Source organism: Octopus bimaculoides, chromosome 1, assembly GCF_046866305.1.
Source record: "Octopus bimaculoides isolate indiv1 chromosome 1, ASM4686630v1, whole genome shotgun sequence".
Taxonomy (NCBI): Eukaryota; Metazoa; Mollusca; class Cephalopoda; order Octopoda; family Octopodidae; genus Octopus; species Octopus bimaculoides.
The window spans coordinates 88542232-88562855 of NC_142928.1; the positions used below are offsets into that span (position 1 = coordinate 88542232).

At 31.8% G+C, this 20624-nt stretch overlaps 1 protein-coding gene across 7 annotated transcripts in view; it reads left to right on the forward strand.

Annotated features, from left to right (window-relative positions):
* The window catches only part of LOC106880021 (histone demethylase UTY), a 185083-nt gene extending 166729 nt beyond the window's left edge, over positions 1–18354 (forward strand). For 4 of the 7 annotated variants that reach the window (XM_052968091.2, XM_052968094.2, XM_052968099.2 and 1 more), the window contains 2 exons: positions 1585–1711; positions 3429–4124. In XM_052968091.2, coding sequence (XP_052824051.1) covers positions 1585–1711; positions 3429–3920 — 619 coding nt within the window. In that variant the 3' untranslated portion in view covers positions 3921–4124. Of the gene's footprint in view, positions 1–1584; positions 1712–3428; positions 4125–14963; positions 15160–18189 lie in introns of those variants that run through there. The other 3 variants (XM_089353556.1, XM_089353569.1, XM_089353561.1) reach the window with 2 other exon arrangements.
* The last annotated feature ends 2270 nt before the right edge of the window (positions 18355–20624 follow it).

Genomic DNA, 20624 nt, shown 5'->3' on the forward strand with positions numbered 1-20624 from the left:
GAATGCCAGCCCTCTAGAATTCTGTCTTTCATCATGGCTTTCCTGCAGGAAAATTGATGTCATTAATGTTCTTGAGTATTAATGGCATCAATCTTGCAAGTCAAACATCTGCAGGGAAGGAAGAACTGGGTGTAGGTGGACACTACAAAGGTCATGAAGTATATGTGTGTATCATGAATGCATGAGTGGAGGTAGAATCTGCCCAATCAGTTCTGAGGAGCAGAACCTATTATAATAGCAATAGAAAAAACAGTGCATCTGTGAATCAGAGGCTGAGCATGTCTGTGAATGATATTACCCCAGTCGGTCAGGTGGCCCCACCATTTCTGGATACAGTGTCTGTGTATAGCAGCAGCACCATCCAAGAAGTGAGAGCAGTATTCCATTTTTAGTCTTACCTGAGGTTTGTGTAGTGTCAAAATTGCTGTGAGCTGAAGTACTTTCTGGTCCTGAAGAGAGTGGCTGTCAGGTGAGAACCTCAGTGAAAGTGAAGCCCAACATTTGAAGTAATAGTGAGGGCTCTAGCTCACTATTTCATGATGTGAGTAGCAATTGTTTTTTCTTGCTCTTGAAAGAAGCAGAGTTGACATACCTCCATTGGAAGATGTTTCTGAAGTTTTTTGTTCATAGTATGGTTTTGGAATATGGTATCTATTTTGAGAGTGGATAATGCCCTGTTTGAGAGGTTTGGAGAGAAAAAAAGATGATACTGTCTGCATTGGAGTGGACATTGTTAGATATAATGGCAAGTAAAGAAGGTAGACTAAGAGATATAAAACTGGACCTTGTGTTACACAGTAGGGTGATCTGATAGGAAGCTACCAATCAAAGTGATACAAAGCAGGTGAAGCCCTTAGCCAGACTGTTTCAATCAATGATTCATATACCAAAAACTGTTTAAACGTTTTGCTGATGTTAAAGGTGACATTGCTTTCACCAAATGTCTCCAAGGTGAGAGCTCATTGATGAGATATAGATTAGGTCACCAGTTGATCTGGTTTTACAAAAACTTGTGGTCATTAAGTAGGCAGAGAAAGTTTCAAGGTATTGGAAGATATTAATGGCTATTTCCATTATTTTAAAAGATACAGTGACAGTTGGTAGAGTTAGGTGCCTTTCTTGGGAATGGGATACATTGTGGCATATTTCCAAAGATCAGGGTACATTCATATAGAGGAAGAAACTGAAGAGTCTGGTAAATGCAGGGGTTAACTCTAGGTTATGTTTGAAAATAAAGTAGGGGCATTCTCACTGCTCAAGGTTTTGTTAGTTTGAAGCAACCAAAGATGCTTTCACACTTAGAATGTGTGTGTATATTATACATGGTAGTAAAATATTTGGAAAATTTACTTCTTCCACTCAGTGATAGGAAATGTGAAACTCTGAGTAACAGTTTGCTTTTCAGCTTCAATAAAATTTTATCTTTGACTCTGCCTTTGGTATTAAGTACTATTTTCTTCTTGTGTTTTGCATCTATGTGCTTGCTTGCATGGAAATATTTATACCTGAAAACTATTTGTATTTTATTGAAAGATAGATATCCTGTGTTCAGTTATATTTATATGTACTTTTATATATTTATAGGTCTTTCTTAATGAAATCTCTCCGCCAAATACAAATGTGTTTGGATTTCCTAGAGGCCTATGGTGTTGAATTAAAGTGGCATGGCCGTGTTCAGAATGAAGCTGCTCACTACTGCAACGATTGTGAGGTGTGTATTGGCTGCTTTTCCATTTAACTTCTTTAATTTTTCAAATGCATTCAGTTCAATGCATCAAGATTTCATTATCTGTAGTTTGTTTTTAATTATTTTAGTATAGTGTATCCACATTTAATCCTTTGATACCAATCCACCAGACACCACCCTTGGTTTTAGGATACAAACTTCATGTTTTAAGCATTGTAAAATTAAAAATTACTGTCAAAATGTTGTGTTATGTTCCAAATACCAGCTTAATTATGACAGTTGTTTTACTAAATTCTTTCCTATTTTCGAAATTAATGAGATCAGAAATAAGGTAACAAAAAAAGTTAAAATAGTTATCTTTTAAGTTTAGAGACTTTATTATCATCATTATTTCTATTTTTATGCTGTAAATATATTGGAAAGTTCCTCAACTACAGCATCATTCCATGTGGTTTGATTCAGCATTGTTTTGCATGAGAGTTACGTTGTATATTCCTTTTACAGCTGCTGTGGCTGTGCTTGTCATACCTATATTTGAAAATTGTCTTTACAATCTTGGAGATTAACTATATTGCATATTAGTTTTAGCCACCATGAAGGTAAGGAAACCAGCTAGGTGTGTTTATGTGGACCAGGGCTTTCTTTCTCTTATCACTTTAACCTACCTTGATTAAAAATACAAAACAATGTGCACTTAGTGTTTTTGTATGCCTGCATGAAAGTTTTCTTTGTAAACCCAAGACCTTTTCCACTCTATTGGTTTGACTCAGAAAGAAATTATTATAACATGAATTTTGAACAATATCATGTACAAAAACATCATAACAGCAAGCATTTTAAGGTCATTTTCCATGCTAAAGGAGTTAACCTTTCAGGTCTTTGACAGTCTTCTCTAGTCTGCCTTGTCCTATAGATCTCATCACTTACCAACCCTCTTGCTCTCATTGCAACCTCCATTGTATTGAGCAATGCCTTTCTTAGTCTTACTTCACATTTATTTCCATCACTCCTCTCATCTGGCTACTTTTCTCCTTCCCAACCTTCTCTTCACAACATCCATTCTCTGCAATTCGCTGTTTGTGTTGTTCTCTTTCAGTGATGCCTGGCTCATCCACCATGTAGCTCTCATTTGTGTTCTGTCCAGCCTTCTCTGCTGCTCCACATTCATACTTAGATCTCACTCCCATAAGTCATACTACATCTGACATATAGTCTACTCCTTTCTCTTCAGTTTCAATGGCTCTACCTTCCTCATTAGCATGCCATTCTCCCGAAACCTTTTCCACGTACATCTCTGAATCTGATTTTCCTTCTCCATTCAGCATATCTTAGTAACAAAATATGTTCACACCTTCCATTTTCGTGTTATTTCCAAGATAAAACTCAGCATTTCATCCATCTGAACTTCACACTTAAATGTAGCTGACACATTTGTTAACTCTTTCGCACCAATACAATTTCCATGAGCCCACTTAATGCCTATCATACGATGAAATTTACTGTAACACCTTTCCTTAATACAGTGCACTTGACCACTTTTCTGGTCACTCTATCTCACCTCTTGCTGTCATCATCTTTTATTGAGTTACCTCCATACATAATATGTTCTGAATGGATTAATTTTTGAATGAACATGTATCTTAATCAGTGAAATAATCTTATGTAAGCAAGTTATAAGGTAAGGTGACACCAAATGTTTATTTTACTTAATTAACCATAATTTTTTTCTTTTTATTTGTAGGAAGAAGTTTTTGATATCTTATTTGTGAGTGAACAAGATAAAAAGCATATTGTCCACTGCCTAAACTGTGCTTGCAAGATCAGTCCAAACTTAGAAGGCTTTGTCGTTCTTGAACAATATCGTTTACAAGACTTAATTGATATGTTTGATAAATTTCAACTTCATCCTTCAATTCACCAAGTAAAAAGAGCTCCACAGACCAAACAAATAACTTCATCACAACAACAACAACAACAACAGCAGCAGCCATCACAATCAAAACCAACAAGTATCAGCAATTGTTCATCATCATCATCGTCATCATCATCATCATCTTCGTACTCTACCATTACATCAAGCAGCTCTACTTTGGCACATCAGGCAGGACAGCTACCTCGCCGAAGTCCTTTAGTTCATCTGCCATCTACAGAAGCTCTCTCTGGAGCAGTACACATACCTCCCCAGCTGCTCAACACAACCACATCAACAACAAACAGCTCTATGTCTAAGTAAGTCAACAACTGTGTGCAGAGCAATAGACTAATCACAAACGTAGGGCAAACATTCATCTTCATTGATGCCTCTTAAACCAGAGGACTAACTATCTGCCATGTAATTCCTTATAATAAAAACTGGTTCTCTTTGAAGATTCTTCAGCTTTTTGGCTGCAAGACATAGGGTGATCTGAAAGATACTTCAGAGCATTTTTGATTATTATGCAAGTCTTTTTTTTTTTTTTTTTTTTTTTTTTAGTTTGTTTGTTTTTCCCCTTTCCCTTCCTTCCTTGTTAGCCACTGTAGTTAACATCTATATCCTAATACTTTCCTATCCCTCTGAAGAGAAAGCAAAAATTACAGCCAAAATAGAGTCTGAATTCCAGTCTTTCAATTCCAGTAGGTATTATGTCTTTCAGATGTGATTAAAATAGGATACCTATATAGAAGCAAGCATGTGCATATACATGCTCTCACGTGAATGGCTATGCATGTATTTGCACACACTTTCGAAAATGAAATGTTCTGTTCAAAAGGATTGTAACTTAATGTGTTTCAAAGGCAGTTTAGAAAAAAAAAAATCCCAATATTTTTATTTAACAGATGTTCTCAGAAAGTAATTTGATATGGAAGTGATTTTAAAATATTACTATCCTATGATAATGTACCTGCCATTGAAGCACTTAGCTGTTACTGAAATTAAGTTAATAAAATGTACAACTTTCATTTTAGAGGTAACTAAAATATAAGTAATCATTAATTTGGATTACACTTAGACCCATTTTAACCAATTTGTGTTCTTACTAATTTCATTATTCTCTTACTAAAACCTGTTGTTAATATGAATGTTCATAAATAGTACTAAATAAGAGTTTATATTTACAATAGCATCAGTTCCTTTCTCTATTGGCTGTTAATCTTAAAACTGGCACCTGTGTATCAGACATTATTTTCTTTCAATTTTTAATTCATTACTCAGTTGCCTTGCTTTTTATTCATCCAGGAAAAGTTTATATTTAAAGCAAATATCCAACAGATAATTTTAAATAATTGGAAATATAAAATGTTTTCATCAATAACTGAATCGGTACTGATTACAAATTAAAGCCCTGCCGCTCTACACTTACGTCTTAATATCTACCCCCTCTTTTTTTTAAGTGGTTGTAGTTGCAATTCATTTTGAATATCGGGAAACGAAAAAAGACTGAATTTTTGCATTTATCATTTATATATACACATATATTCTTTTTTATTACTGCTTTTATTTTATAACCCCTCCTCTCTGGTTTACCTCTTTTACGGACTCATATTTTCTGCCTGGAAATATCTTTTCCATTTTGCAAGGTTACCTGGATTGTCTTTGAACATGGCTTGGAATTGTCACTGCCATTGCCTCAATCTTCCTCTTTATTGCCATGCCAACAGGTAACTAAGCAACAATCCAACTAATCAGCCATAATAATATGTGGCTGTTTTCCTTTCCTTTTTCTTTTTTTTTTTTTTCTTTTTTTTGTTATTAGCTTAGAAAACTGTTTTATCTAAATCCTTTTGGTAATTTTTTTGTGTTCAACTCTGGTAATTTAGTGGTTCTAACAAAAAGCCTTTGAAACCTAAATTTTACTGAAATTATATTTTCCTTTTTAAATTTCATTTTAATTATCAATACAAGTTTAAATTGAATTTTCACAGTTATATTAAGTAAATTATTTACATTTATTTAAATTTTTTTTAGTGAAAAAAGATTTTCTTTCCGCAACAAATTTAGTTCGTTTTTCAACCTAGATTTTACCCCTTATCTCGGGTACCATTTGATTCAATGGCAGATATATCATGAATCATGTATCAAGGATCTTGTCGACAAATCTAAATTAATTGAGGGCAGGGTCCTCGTATTAACAGCTGGATTCAGTACCAACATTTACTAATGTGATTCAGGAATTCGACTATATTTCTTCATCACATAAAACTTGTGATTTTTGTGCCAATATATCACCAACCAGAATTTATTTTGTATGCTAGCGTGTGCGTGTGTGTGTTATTTTTATTTTTTCCTGTGTGCAAAACAATTTCTAAAAATCTTATTCACCACTGTTAGTGTCTCTTTTAAAAAATGTTTTCTTTTTGTTGGAATATTCCAATTCATTTTGGTTGTTATTTTTATATTTATAATTTCTTAAAATACTTTTTAAGTAATATTTTTCTTTTAGTCTCATCTACAGTTGGCAAAACTATTTAAGAAAACAGTTATCTTGAAGGGAAGTCTTTGATATTTGTTTTGTTTTCCTCTATTTTCTAGCAGTTCAACTGATTTCAACTTTCTAACAGTACTCTATCACCTCAAAAACTCAGAATTCTATTTATCAAGCAGTAGGAGATACCTTAAAATTTTATTTTATTAATTATTACCTCTCGTATATAAATTTTATATGTCATGTAACATTTTTGTTTGCAAAATAATGTATGAAACTGGTTGGAAAGAGAGCTTCAGTGACTATCACTTTTAGTAAATTCTAAGAGTATTGAATTCAAACTATCTTCAAATTTCCAATGTTGATGCCATGTGAAAGAACAAATACACAATTTGTAATTGTGATAATGGTTGTTGTATTGCTACTGATGTATGTGACCTCAGGGACTTACTGCCACTGTTATTATCTCTTCTGTCCTTTGAGGCTCACATGCTATATAAGTTAAAAGGTTATGTATATGGTATGTATGGATTGCATTATATATTTCTTTACTGACTGACCAATCAGACTATCAGATCCTAAAAACCACTGCCATTAAATTATCTGTATACCTTTACTTGGAGATAAGCAGCAGTAATGTATAAGTCACTATTCTCAAACATCTCAGCTCTTTTATGCACCCAATGAATATTTATTTTGTTAAAAATTTGTTTTTATTTTATAAAATTAAAAACTTTATTACTAAGTGAATGTTAATCAGATATTCATCACTTGTTTGACATCTTCTTTGAATCCATCTTATTCTAGGTTTCTTGGCTTATGTTGAGTGTATGTAAAATGTTACTTATGAACTGTAAAGTATCATGTCAAAAAACTTCCCCTTGCTAACTACTGCCATTACAAATCTTATCTTTTTAAAAATATATCTGTTGTAAGCATTATTTATTAAGGCTTCACCATATTGTGGACTATCTCTGTGAGCTTTGTCCGTCCGTGCACTAGTCTTATGAAGATTTGCCAACCTACTGTTCCCCTGAAGACAATTCGCAATGCTTGCCATTTCTATACAAAGAACAGCCTTTGCAATCAGTTCTTAATATAAGCACCAGGGTAACTAGTTGACAGTGTCAGTTTGCAATTTGGTAATATAAACACACACAAACACATAGTTATAATGTATCCTTTCATGTAAATTAGCTTTCTACAGTATTTTTTTTCCCCTGTGCTCATGAATAATTCATTTTGTGGCCTTCATTATTTTAATCAGTTTCTCTCATAAAACCTTATTTAAAATTAATTTTACATTGATAATTCTATTGGTCAATAATGGCCCTTTGCATCCATTGATCTCATCTCATTTTGTTGAATAGCAATTTTCCAGTTCTAAACAAAAATTATCATTTATATAATTAACTTTATTTATTCCTGTCTGTGTTGTTTTATCTAATTTTGCAAGCCTCCTCTTAATTTTAATAATGCTCAGCAGTTATCATACTTTCAATTTCTTTTAAAATTTGATTTTTACTTTTCTAGTTCTGCAATGGAAAACCTATTTTCTAATATTCTGATGACTGATCAGCCATTATTAATATAGTTGCTACTGACGATGATCATAATTATAACAGTTTAGCACACTTAATGTATACAATTTCACAAGAGAAGATGGCTCTAAAAGTAAATACTTGAGTTATTTTTCAAGTTAATAAGTCTGTAATTTGAGGATTATTCATTAGGTGAAATGAAATGTATCTAATTGCAGCAGCATAATCAAAGACCTTAATTTGTAATATAATGTATAAAAAATGGTTACTGACATTGGTTAATAATAGGAAAAAAAAAAAAACGTACTTAATATAGGTTTAAAGTATTATATGCTATTTTATAACATATATTAACTCAGTTACTGTGTCTATATCATTGATACACAAGTTGTATTATCATGATTGGTAATTTCTATTTCTGATCAATTCTTCTAACCTTCAATATTTTTCTATTTTCTTCAGATTTTTAAATATATATTTTAGATCATTAAATTATTTTTATGTCATTAGGAAAATTTGGGGGGTTTGGTTTTGTTTCCAAAACAAGGTTTCTTTATAACTTTATCATCCGAATTTGTTCACTTTATTTCATAACGTGTGTAATTATCTATTACACATCATTCCATACTCATCTAACTAGTATTCAGTTTGAGATTGTTTTCATAATCTATTTAGTTCATTTGTGTTTGCCCTAATGCTGATTACATTACTAAATCAATCAGTATATTGAGATAATGAGGGCCACTTATAAAAATATATTGAAATGAGGACCACTATAAGAAAGAATAGTTTATATTGCAAAACAAATATTCCTAAATGCAGAAGTTTTAATTACTTTGTATAAATGGATTCGCTTTCATCTTTGTGTATTTCACAATATTCCATAGTCTTTAACAGATTATTTCAGTTGCTCTGAGAGTTATGACTGAATCAACATTGTATAATCTTATAGTTCATAAAATCATTTGCTCTAATGCACTATAATTAAAGACTAGTAATCTGTTATATTAATATTTTAACTTTTGCTTATATACTTTCAAAATTGCTATAATGGATCTTTCTAGTTGACTACCATCAAATTATACTGAACATCTGTATTGAAGTTCCTTTTTTATTCAGTGTCAAAGTGGATCTTTTTCAATATCTCAAAATGATCTCTTCCTTTCAAAAATTGTACTAATTTTAAACCAGCTTATTTATTCTAATTCTTGATGATATTGATATGAAAAGTAATAGGAATATTATATTAGGTTTTTAATACATTTTTACTTTTATATATGTTTGTAGGATCTTGGCCAACCAGATAATAACTTTTTGAAACTATGGAAAATAGTATTCTTCAATTACTTCCAATGAATTATTTTAAAAAGTAGAAATAAGGAGATATTTCATCTCCTGATCATCTCATCTATTTATTGCATTTTATATCATCATTTCATTCATTTGTTACAAAATAATAAAATAGAGATTTCTTTGTAGAATACTTTTATTTCTGTGTGTATGCGTGTGTGTGTGTGTTTCCATTTTCACTACTTTTGAAATGTTTTTATAGTATTACTGGTTTGCTCAGAGTCTTCTCTTCGATTTCCTATTATGTTTCTGTTCTTAATATTTTAGAGTAAAGAAATATTAGATGACACGTATTTTTATCATTTCAACTCAATTACATCCTGTCTATCATTGTGATCTCTTTAGATACTTCGCTTTATTCTCCACTTAATATTACTCTATTCCCTAACGTATCTTTCTTTTTCAATTATATGGTTCTTTGTAGCATCCAGACAAAAACACTAGAAAAGCCATAAGCAACCAAATAACATACACACACACACATGCAAACTCTTAAAATTTTAAATGAAAATGGTATTGTAACAAGATATTTGCAGAAATAAAATTATCTCATTCTAAATGATTTCTAAACTAATGAAGAGGTTTGAATATAATGAAATGGATTTTCTAAATTATTGACTTTTGTTCCTTTGTGTGCCTGTGTTTGATTCTTTTTTTTTTATCATTATTATTGATAATTGTTTTAATTATTCAGTAGTTATTCATTTGTAATCCACATCATTTTATTTTTACTTTATTGGCTTTATATTCTGAAATTCCATCAGCAGAAACATTCTGTAAGATTTATATAACATTCTCAAAGTACATTATCTCTATGAAAACATTTCTATTTCATGTGTAGGTAAAATTGACAAGAAAAGCAAAATATCTCGACACATAAAGCATCTTCCTTAAATTTTTCTGTTTGATGAATTAATAAATTATTTCTTATTTAAAAATAAAATTCTGTTTGATATCTCTTGGTGGCCATGTAAATTGGAAGGTAGATTCCTTTTTGTGTTTACTAAAAAAGAAAAAAAAAATGAATTTTCTATCTTTACAACTTGCTGATTTCACTGCCACTTGATCTCAAATCATCATATTTGACATCTAAATTAATGTTCCAACATGAGGTTCACTTTAAAACATTCTCTTCTTTACCAATACTATATTTTGTTACTTTCATCTACCCTTTATTTCATCATAGATGAAGGTAAATGTTTGTGATTTTTTTTTTTAATTACAAACTCCAACAGATGTAGACAATGAAGATTTTCTTCTTTTCATTTTTTTAAAAATTTTTGAATTTTATTTATTAATTTAAAATTTTTTTAAAGAAAGGGATATAGACGTTAATCTTTTGTTTCCCCTTTAATTTGATCTCTATAGAAAAAATACAGGATTGCCTGCTTTTGATTTTCTGATTTTATAGTATATTTAAAAACAAAATATATTTCTCCCATGTAGTTAACTATCAGTGTATTTGTTTGCTGAGTGGGTTTCCTTTCCTATTAAATAACATACTCCAAAACTATTTTCTTCTTCCTCCTCAATCCTGCTATTTTTTAAATCCAACAAATTTTGTTTATAAGACCAGTATTTTTAGTTTTTAGATTTATACAATATATATACACACACACACACACTTAGACAGAAAATGTGTGTGTGTGTGTGTGTGTATCTATATCTATCTATCTATCTATATATATATATATATATATATATATATATATATATATATATATATATATATATATAGATAGATAGCTATTTTATTTGTTTTGTTTATATTTTTTCTTTCTTTCTCATCTGAAGTGGTCACCAAAATAGATAATTTTTCAATAACGTAAGTGTAATAATGTCTCCAGTCCAACAAAAGAACCCTTATTTTTCTAACAGGATTGATGGCATTCTGCTGTCCAGCTGTTTATGGTAGAGAAACCATCCTGGGCCCTTCTTTGCACATATATTTGAAACATCTACATTTCCAGCTATCATTTCTACCTATTTGCCCTCTTATCTCTGGAGATAGATGCTTTCGATGGTTCTCTACTCAAATTTCTTTAATGATCAGTAAACAACTTTTATTTATTTTTCCATTCTTTACTTGTATGTCTCTGTGCATGTGTCTGTGTGTGTCTATATGCACATTATAGATCCCCCTCCCTGTATTTTTTTTTTTTTTTTTTTTTTTTTGTAATGTAAGTTATGATTGGGGGTGAAAAAAAAAAAAGACTTATTGACAATTTCTAAGCTGGTAAGTTATATTTAATTTTTTTTTTCCTAACATCTATTTGTCAATAAAGTGAATTATTTCTTAATGAACTTCTTGTTCTATTTTAATTTTTCTCCTTTTTTTTTTTATTATTTACATTTTATTGAGACTTATGTAGCAGGAAAATAAGGAGTGATTTTAACCCTTTTCTCACCAAATTTCTAGCAAAATATGTTTCACTTCGTTTTGAAAGTAACAAATTTGAAGGGATTTAATGCTTTAGCATTCAGATTACTCTGTCAAATGTTATTCACATTGTTTTGAATTAATTTTGAATTAATCAAGTATTATCTCATAGCTTTGAGATTTTGATGATGTGATTGTCTTTTTTAAGAATGACATCATAAGGTAGGTGTGAGAGGCTGGATCTGATCAGTTTTAACTTAGAATATATAGAAATTTTCAGCAGAATATGGCTAGTTTCAGTGCTAAAAGGTTAATAAAATAACTTGTTCATTATTACATTGGTAATGCAAGGCTTTCATTTAAATATACTGTAAAAAGGGGTAGTTTAAAAATAGGGGCCATTGATATCAAATGGATTAATGTAGTTCAAATTTGATTTTGTAATAATATTGAAATTTAGAAAATGACTCAGTGAGTTCATTGACTTGAAGTCAATGTGGGACAATTTCAGGATTTATTACAGAGTTATATCCAACCTTGTCTGGGAGAAGCAAATATAAAAATTAATTGAATGCGTTTCATATTTATCTGGGTCAGACAAAAGGGAGAAGGGAAGCCTAATGAATGTAATGTTAGTTTTTAAGTAGGTTTGTAGTTGTATTTTGGATTGATTACACCCAGAAAATATTGTGTGCAAATAGAGATACTTTTTGATACTGTACAGGTTTCTTTTTAAAACTTTCTTGTTGTGTGGGTGTACAATAGTTTATGAATCTTTTTTCTCTTTCTCTTTTTTTTTTTTTTTTTTTTTTTGTAGTTACTGTTCATGAAAACATTGACATATTAGAGTTTTTTTTTTTTTTTTCCAGATATTGTAGCATATGCTTTTGTAGTGGGTGAAGCTACCTACTACTAATTAAGCTATAAAGACTAGAATTTATGGTATTATTTTTAATTTTGTAGTTACAATTCTTTCAATACAACATAGGCAATCCAAATTATGAACATAAACATAGGTATGAATATAATGAATTCACAATCTTATGTATATTTACACATACGTTAAGTACCCAAGTGCATTTCATCAGATTGAGTCTCAAAAATAATAGTATATATTGATTTGGTATTTGATAAATGGAACCAATTTTATTAAGAAAGGACCAAGGAAGCTGGCAATGGGTAACCAAATAAGGGAATTGAAATTACTTCAGTTGAGAATCAAAAGCTAATCTTGTCAAATGACTACTAACAAAAATTAATTTAAATGAAGGATTGCCTGCCATATTTGAAGGTTAATAGCAACAGTATGACTAATTCTGTTCTTTTAATCCCTTTTGGTGGAACTAGATAATGGTTGAAGTTTTTTCATAGCTATTAAGAAAATTATAGTCTGATGTCAGTACTCAGTAATATATTATATATATAATCGGTGAAGGTAGACAGGTAATGGTTACAGTGAATGATAAAACATTTTCACTGAGATGTGAATAGTCATTGGTCTAGGAGGTTTCATTGTTGGACGTAATGTGCATTTGGCTCCTACATTGAATAGCTTTGAGTGGCTGCATATGAACTCTGTCACTTGTTTACATGATAACCATTTTAAAAATGGTAGAAAGGTTGTTGAATGATATATGGTTGCCGCATTAAAATAATTGGACAGCCACAGTTTGGTGTCTTCATATGAGTATTTGAAATATTTTTTCATGAGTGCTTAGCAAAAAATAAATGAACTTTTATGAATGTTTAAAGTGAAAAGCATATTTTTCACTGTTAAATCCATCAATGTAATTGGCAAGGTTACATTACATGGTTGAACGAAATGGTCAGAAGCTATAATGTTTGCTTTTATATATATATACACACACACACACACACACACATCTATATATATATATATATATATATATATATATATATATATATATGTTATTTTGCTTAAAAGAGTTCCAACACTGTCTGTTTTTTATGTTTTATTTATATTCCTGCAGAACTAATGTGGGGTATAGAATATGGAATATACAATATATAATATGATATACAATATAAAATAAAATAACATAAAAATGGATGGCACCATGAAAGAAAGTATTGAATGTAGATGAAATATTGAGTGTTCAATATAAAGGATCCAATATATAAATATAAATATATATATATAAAGGCGACTCGAGTTTCAGGGCTATTTCCCTTCGTCATGGCCGGTATGACAGACTTTAACAGTCTGTTAAAGTCTGTCATACCGGCCATGACGAAGGGAAATAGCCCTGAAACTCGAGTCGCCTTTATATATATATATTTATATTTATATATTTATATATTTGATCCTTTATATTGAACACTCAATATTTCATCTACATTCAATACTTTCTTTCATGGTGCCATCCATTTTTATGTTATTTTATTTTATATTGTATATCATATTATATATTGTATATTCCATATTCTATACCCCACATTAGTTCTGCAGGAATATAAATAAAACATAAAAAACAGACAGTGTTGGAACTCTTTTAAGCAAAATATATTCCTCTATACACAATCATACAAAAAAACCCACCTTTTTTGTATTTATTTTTACTCGCATATATATATATATATATATATATATATATATATATATATATATATACACACACACACACACACTCACAAATATATGATATACATTTTTTTTTTTTTTAATAAACCATTTTTCACAATCTGTGGGCTTGAATTTTCTTTTAATGTCATACTGATTAATAATCAATGTTTTGGAAAAAGAAGTATCTCATATATTGATGTTAAATATAAGGTTATATGGTTACATTCACATTTAGCTATAAAAATAATTATAGTTTGATGTCAGTACCCAATAATAGATGCAATTGGTATAGTTGATGCAGGCATGGATGTGTGGTTAATAAGCTTGCTTTGCAACCATATGGTTTTGGGTTCAGTCCTACTTGCAGCACCTTAGACAAGTGTTTTCTATAACCCTGAGTTAACCAGTGTCTTGTGACTGAATTTGGTAATTGGAAACTGTGTGGAGGACATCATTATATATATATAATATAAATTGAAGTTGGCCGAGTGTTGTATTCTTTCTTGTCTTGAGGTTCACGGCCAAACAGCTGGGTGGATTCGCGTGAAAAATGGCACACATGTGGAAACGGGTGCATAGATTGGAACGCACTAATTTTTTCCCTAGCCCCCATACTTACAGAGAAAATCGATTAAAACAACCTGAGTGCGTGCATGTATGTGTGTCACTGAAGCCATTCATACATACATACATAATAAATAAATAAACTAAATGATAAATTTCATTTATCTCTCTCTCTCATATACACATACACCATCAACATTACTCTCTGTCGCACGCACCCCATCAAACATACACACACACAGACATATGCACGCACATCAATTCTCCCCTCTCACCACAACTTCAAAAGAAGTTCAGTCATAAAACTCACCATGTATCTTCATTCAACTTCAAAAGATTGCCTTCCCTTTTCACTTGTTTGGCCATTGGTTGACAGATAAAAGAAACCAACTCCTGCTAAATGCAAAAATCCTGCTAAAAATACACACACAAACTGACATTTCATGTTTTTCAGTTTCTCTATGATTACACACGTGTCGAAAACACTAGCTCATTTTAATCTTCAACAGGTATGTATCAATTTCTATAATATAAATTGTTTTTCTATAAGCGTATAACAATTACTTATTCCATACTTCACTTTTCTTAAATTGGATATGTCTGCTATTAATTCTTACACACAATTTTCCCGTTCATTCTTACAGCTTAACTTTCTGTTAAAGCAATTCTTAACATAATATGCAGAATTCTCACATTAATACAGTAGGGTGTTTTGAGGGAGATTTGGCTGCTATGTCTACCAGGTTTACCTACCATGTAGAGGTCTGAACTTATTTTTCATTCACAGATTTGCTTTTCAAATGTTATTCTGCCACTAACACCAGTTGCTTTCTCTCTCACATACACACACACACATACGCACATCCATTTCATATATCTTTCAATTTCTGCTCTCTGCAAATAAAATTTTTACGGATAAAACTGCTTACAAAAATTGTGATTAATGTATAATTTCTTTCTATGTTCATAATTAAATAAATCTTTTAATGATTAGACAGACGTTCAATAGAACAGCTCTCACAAACAGACTACATACAAATTCTTTCTTCACAACTCCTGAAGTCATTTTCTGAGGCTCCAATCGAAACGGGACACGAAATGATCAGGTTGAGAAACGCTGTTATAGATTATGTCTAACCGAAAACAATCACAGCCACATCATCCAAACAGACCAGGTGAAACCGGGTTTAGCTGCTAGTATATATATATATATATATATATATATATATACATACACACACACACACACACATACAACATACATTTCTCTGTGTGTGTGTATTTTGTCCAAAGTTTGTCAACCAGTGTTTGTTTATGTCCCTGTAACTTAGCAGTTCAGCAAATAGGAAAAAAAATACCAAACTTAATATAAGAACTGGGGTTGATTTCTTCGACAAAACCCTTCAAGATGGTGCCCCAGCATGGCTGCATTCCACTGATTGAAACAAGTAAAAGAAAGATGAAAGATGTCAATTAAGCTTTCAACATATGTAGAGAAAATAGTTGTAACCACAATCTATCACTACTAAACAATGTAGCTCAGAATAAAATGAGAGAAAATGAAGAATCAACACATTATAAAATTATAGCTTTAAGCTGCTTGATATATCTTTCTGAATTTGATTTATTTTTATGTCAGTATTGATAAGTAAGGTAGTGGCAATATTCTACAGCTACTTTATGTGAATTACTATAACTTCAGTAATGCTTATCCCATTCCTATCCCTATTACTTTCATAGCTCTGATTATGAATTTAAATTTGTGAGTAATATTTGAGTGTCAAATAAGGTTGTGAGTTGGCAGAATTGTTAGCACACCACACAAAATGCTTAATGGCATTTTGTCCATCTTTATGTTCTGCATTCAAATTATGCTGATGTCATCTTTGCCTTTCATCCTTTCAGGGGTCGATAGAGTAAGTACCAGTTGTGCACTGGGGTTGATGTAATCACCTTCCCTAGTGACTCAAAATTGCTGGCCTTGTGCCAAATTTGAAACTAATATATGAGTGCTAAATGTAAATTTCCTACTATATATAATACAATCCATTGTTTTCTGTATATCATTTTAGCAGGTTACCCAAACCAAAACCACTTTTTCTCTCCAAGTATTCCTGTCTTCCATGACACTGCTGAGGTCTTCTATTTATAACTCAACATCACAAAAAGAGTTGATCAATGTATGTCATTCTGTGTTGTCCAGCATGAGAATTTCCATGGTTCAGGATCCACAGAAAGAGCTCATTCACTAATTCATGTTCACTTCAATAGCAGTGACCAGTATATCTTACCCTGGCATCGGCCATGTTTGGATGGTGCTTTTTACGTGCCACCAGCACAGGGAGCCAGTCAAGTGGCACTAACATTGATCCATGCTTGAATGGTGCTTATTATGTGCCACCAGCACAGGTGCCAGGCACTGGTATCAGCCACGACTACGATTTCAATTTTGCTTGACTCAACAGTTCTTCTCAAGCACAGCATTTCGCCTGTGAAACGACATGTCTTTTTCAATGGATATCACTTCCAAGATAAGTGATATGATACAAAGTAATAGAGAATTTATGATAAATTTGTTCTCTTTCATTATCTTCAATGTATGATTTACGTTGATTTATTATCATTGTTTCAGAAGATAACAAACCATGTCAGCATTTATAGAGTGTGTGTTCGTCAGAATTATAAGCAAGTCTGTAAAGCTAAAAGGGATCTTTCTGAATTGGTGGGCACCACTTTTCATTTATGTTTTATGTAGAGTTTTTGGTAACGAAACACTTTCAAACTTCGTATACTTGTATATTTTGTGTTATAGAACAGATAAAATTTTTTGTATTTGAAGTTATTTCATGTAAAAAATTGTCGTATTTCGGTAATTTCAACCAATCACTGACGTCTATTGAGGTGAAAACAATTACTGCTGTGAATTGTGAACACCACACATTGTGCGGTGTAATGGGATCTTTTCCCTTGAATAAAATTAGTGCCGTTGTTTGTCAACAACAACTGTAGCGGTACTGTTATTTATAACATCGTTCGTGCGTTTGTACTGGTTTTAGCTTTAGGGTTTGGGTTTTAGAGTTAGGGTTATTATTTTTGCCATAACCTAACTCATAACCCTAACCCTAAAACCCGAACCCTAAACATTTACTAGGGAATAACGATATAATTACCAGGGAATAACGATCTTGACACCGGTAAAAATTATTGTTTACAAAAACAGCAGTAACTGTATTCAGCTGAATAGACGTCGGTGATTGATTGAAATTACAGAAATACGACAACTTTAATATGAAATAACTTGCAATATAGAAATTTTTGTTAAGAAGGCTAAGAGAAAAAGATGTTTTATATGACACATTCTACCAGTATCCCAAGTTTGAAAGTGTTTCGTTAAGAAAACAAGTGGTGTCCGTCAATTCAGAAAGATCCGCCAGAAGCATTAAAACTCTTGGAAAAATGTTGTTGAAACAGTGCATAGCTACTGCTTTGATTTTATCACTTGTTCAAGTATGCTAATTAACAAGTATTTTTTTTTTTTTGCTTCCTTCCAGATGTAAGTTTGGTTTGTATTAAACACGAACTACCAAGAATAATTTTAGGTACCTACTAGTAACATTTAATAAATTTTGTTTTATATATTTTAACTCATTTTAACCCCATATTTCTCTTTTTTTAATCAGACCAACAAATAAAATGAGCATGGGAACAAAATCATTAAAATTATAATTTATGCTGCGTCAGAAAGGAAAATGGTCGGTCAATAAAATGAGGAAATACCAAAGCAGATAATTTGACAATAAAATTTGTTTGTAGCCAGGCTAATTAAAACTTGTATGATCTTTCAAGATCTTGTTGGTATTCATAGACTGATAGTATACCCTGTTGCTGTCTGAAAGTAATATTTCCTATTCAATATGCAGCTAGTGTTTAAAATATGACAGCCTTTAACATGTTTTTAAGAAGGCAAGGAATTTCTAATAAATTTTTAAAATTCATATGTATGTATGTTAGTGAAATAATAGCAGTGTTCATCATCAACATCATTTAACATCTATTTTCCAAGCTGGCATGGGTTGGACGGTTTGACTGAGGTCTGGTGAGCCAGTGGCTGCACCAGGCTCCAATTTGATCTGGCAATGTTTCTATAGCTGGATGCCCTTCCTAATGCCAACTACTCTGTCATGTATGCACACTGACATTACACATCCAGCAGAGCATACTAGCTTCATTTCTTTCAAGCCTACGCATGTCCTCAGCAGTCATGGCCCATGTTTCACTGCTTTGTAGCATGGCAGTTCGCACACATGCATCATATAGTCTACCTTTCATCCTGAGCAAGAGACCCTTAGTTGCCAGCAGAGATAGTAACTCCCTGAACTTTGCACAGGCTATTCTTATTCTGTCAAATTCAATAATTTGTTGAATACTTGATATTATTTTCTAACTCTACTGTCTGATTCCCCTAAGAACTGAAATCTTTCTTCAACCCTTTAGCATTCAAACCAGCCATATCTGGCCAAAATATTCTACCTGTTTTATACTCAAACTGGCCAAATCTGGCTCCTCTTACCAACCCTACAATATCCTTTCCTACTCTAGGAACAAGGCCCGAAATTTTGGGGGAGGGGGCCAGTCGATTAGATCAACACCAGTACGCAACTGGTACTTAATTTATTGACCTTGAGAGGCAAAGTCGACCACGTTGGAATTTGAACTCAGAATGTAAAGACAGATGAAATACCACTAAACATTTCGCCTGGTGTGCTAACATTTTTGCCAGCTCACCACCTTATCAACCCTATGATATTATTCTAAAAATTAACCATTACCTCATCAAAATCTCAAAATAATGAGATAATGCATAATTAATTGAAAACAATATGAATAAGTAAGCATTACTTATGATGAAATAATTTGAAGGCTAAAGGGTTAAATTTTCTGTGCACGTTCTGTAGCATTTTTGGAGAAAATTTAACTGCTGATCAATAAGTTGTCATCATCATTGTTTAACAGTCCTTTTTCCATGCTGGCATGGGTTGGAGGGTTTGACAGGAACCAACAAGCCAGAGGACTGTGCCAAGCTCCAACGTCTGCTTTGATATGATTTCTACAGCTAAATGCTCTTCCTAATGCCAGCCTCATTACAGCGTACTGGGTGCTTTTTCATGACACCAGCACTAGTAAGGTCATCAAGTGCTAGTGAGATAAGACAGTGGGGTAAAGTATTGAAGGAGGCGAAAATATGATAGAGGGACAGGAACAGGTGCCTTACTGAAGATGAAGAAATTAATTCATGGCTTCCTCAGCTGGAAAGAGAGACAGAGAGAGTGTACCCTCAAGGTAGAAGGTGAACATGATAGAGAGGAACAGAAAGGGCCAGTGAGTGGGTAGGTAAGTTTGTAAGAGTATGGAAAATATGTAACAGATGATTATAGATGGAGATAGTGAATAACAGTTATATCTGGACTGGGGCTTCCATAAACTATCCTTTGACCTAAAAATCATTTCCTCAATTATCTTTTAGCAATGTTCATACAGGATCAAGAAATCATTTAAGTGTTCATTCCCAATGAACTGGGATTTTAGGAAGTATTGAAACATATTCTACACTTACATCCTCATACATCATTTACATAGATTTTGGTTCTGGTATCTTTTAAAATTTCTCATAAAACATGGAAAAAAAGTTGAAATACCTACACAAGCATGAGCATAACATATTTCATTTATTACTTAATTAACTTTTGTTATTCAGAAATTATGGAACTAGTTCAAGAATGCAATGTTTGAAGATTTCCTCCAAATGGGGAAAACTATATAATGCCAGCTTTTCAACCACTTCAGCTGTTGAGTATTATAGGAGACCATTCATTGAGAAGTTAATATTGTTGATAAAAAACAATATATATTTGTGTATTGTATATTAAATGATAGATACTTTACAACAGTTATATGTATATACTAAGCTATATATTTTTTGTATACTTCCTACTGCTATACATTATATATGCATTTAACATATACTAGCAGAGATACCCGACCTTGTTCGGGATTAAAATTGCATAGATTTTTATTGTTTTACTCGTTTCAGTCATGTTGGTCGAAGAAATCAACC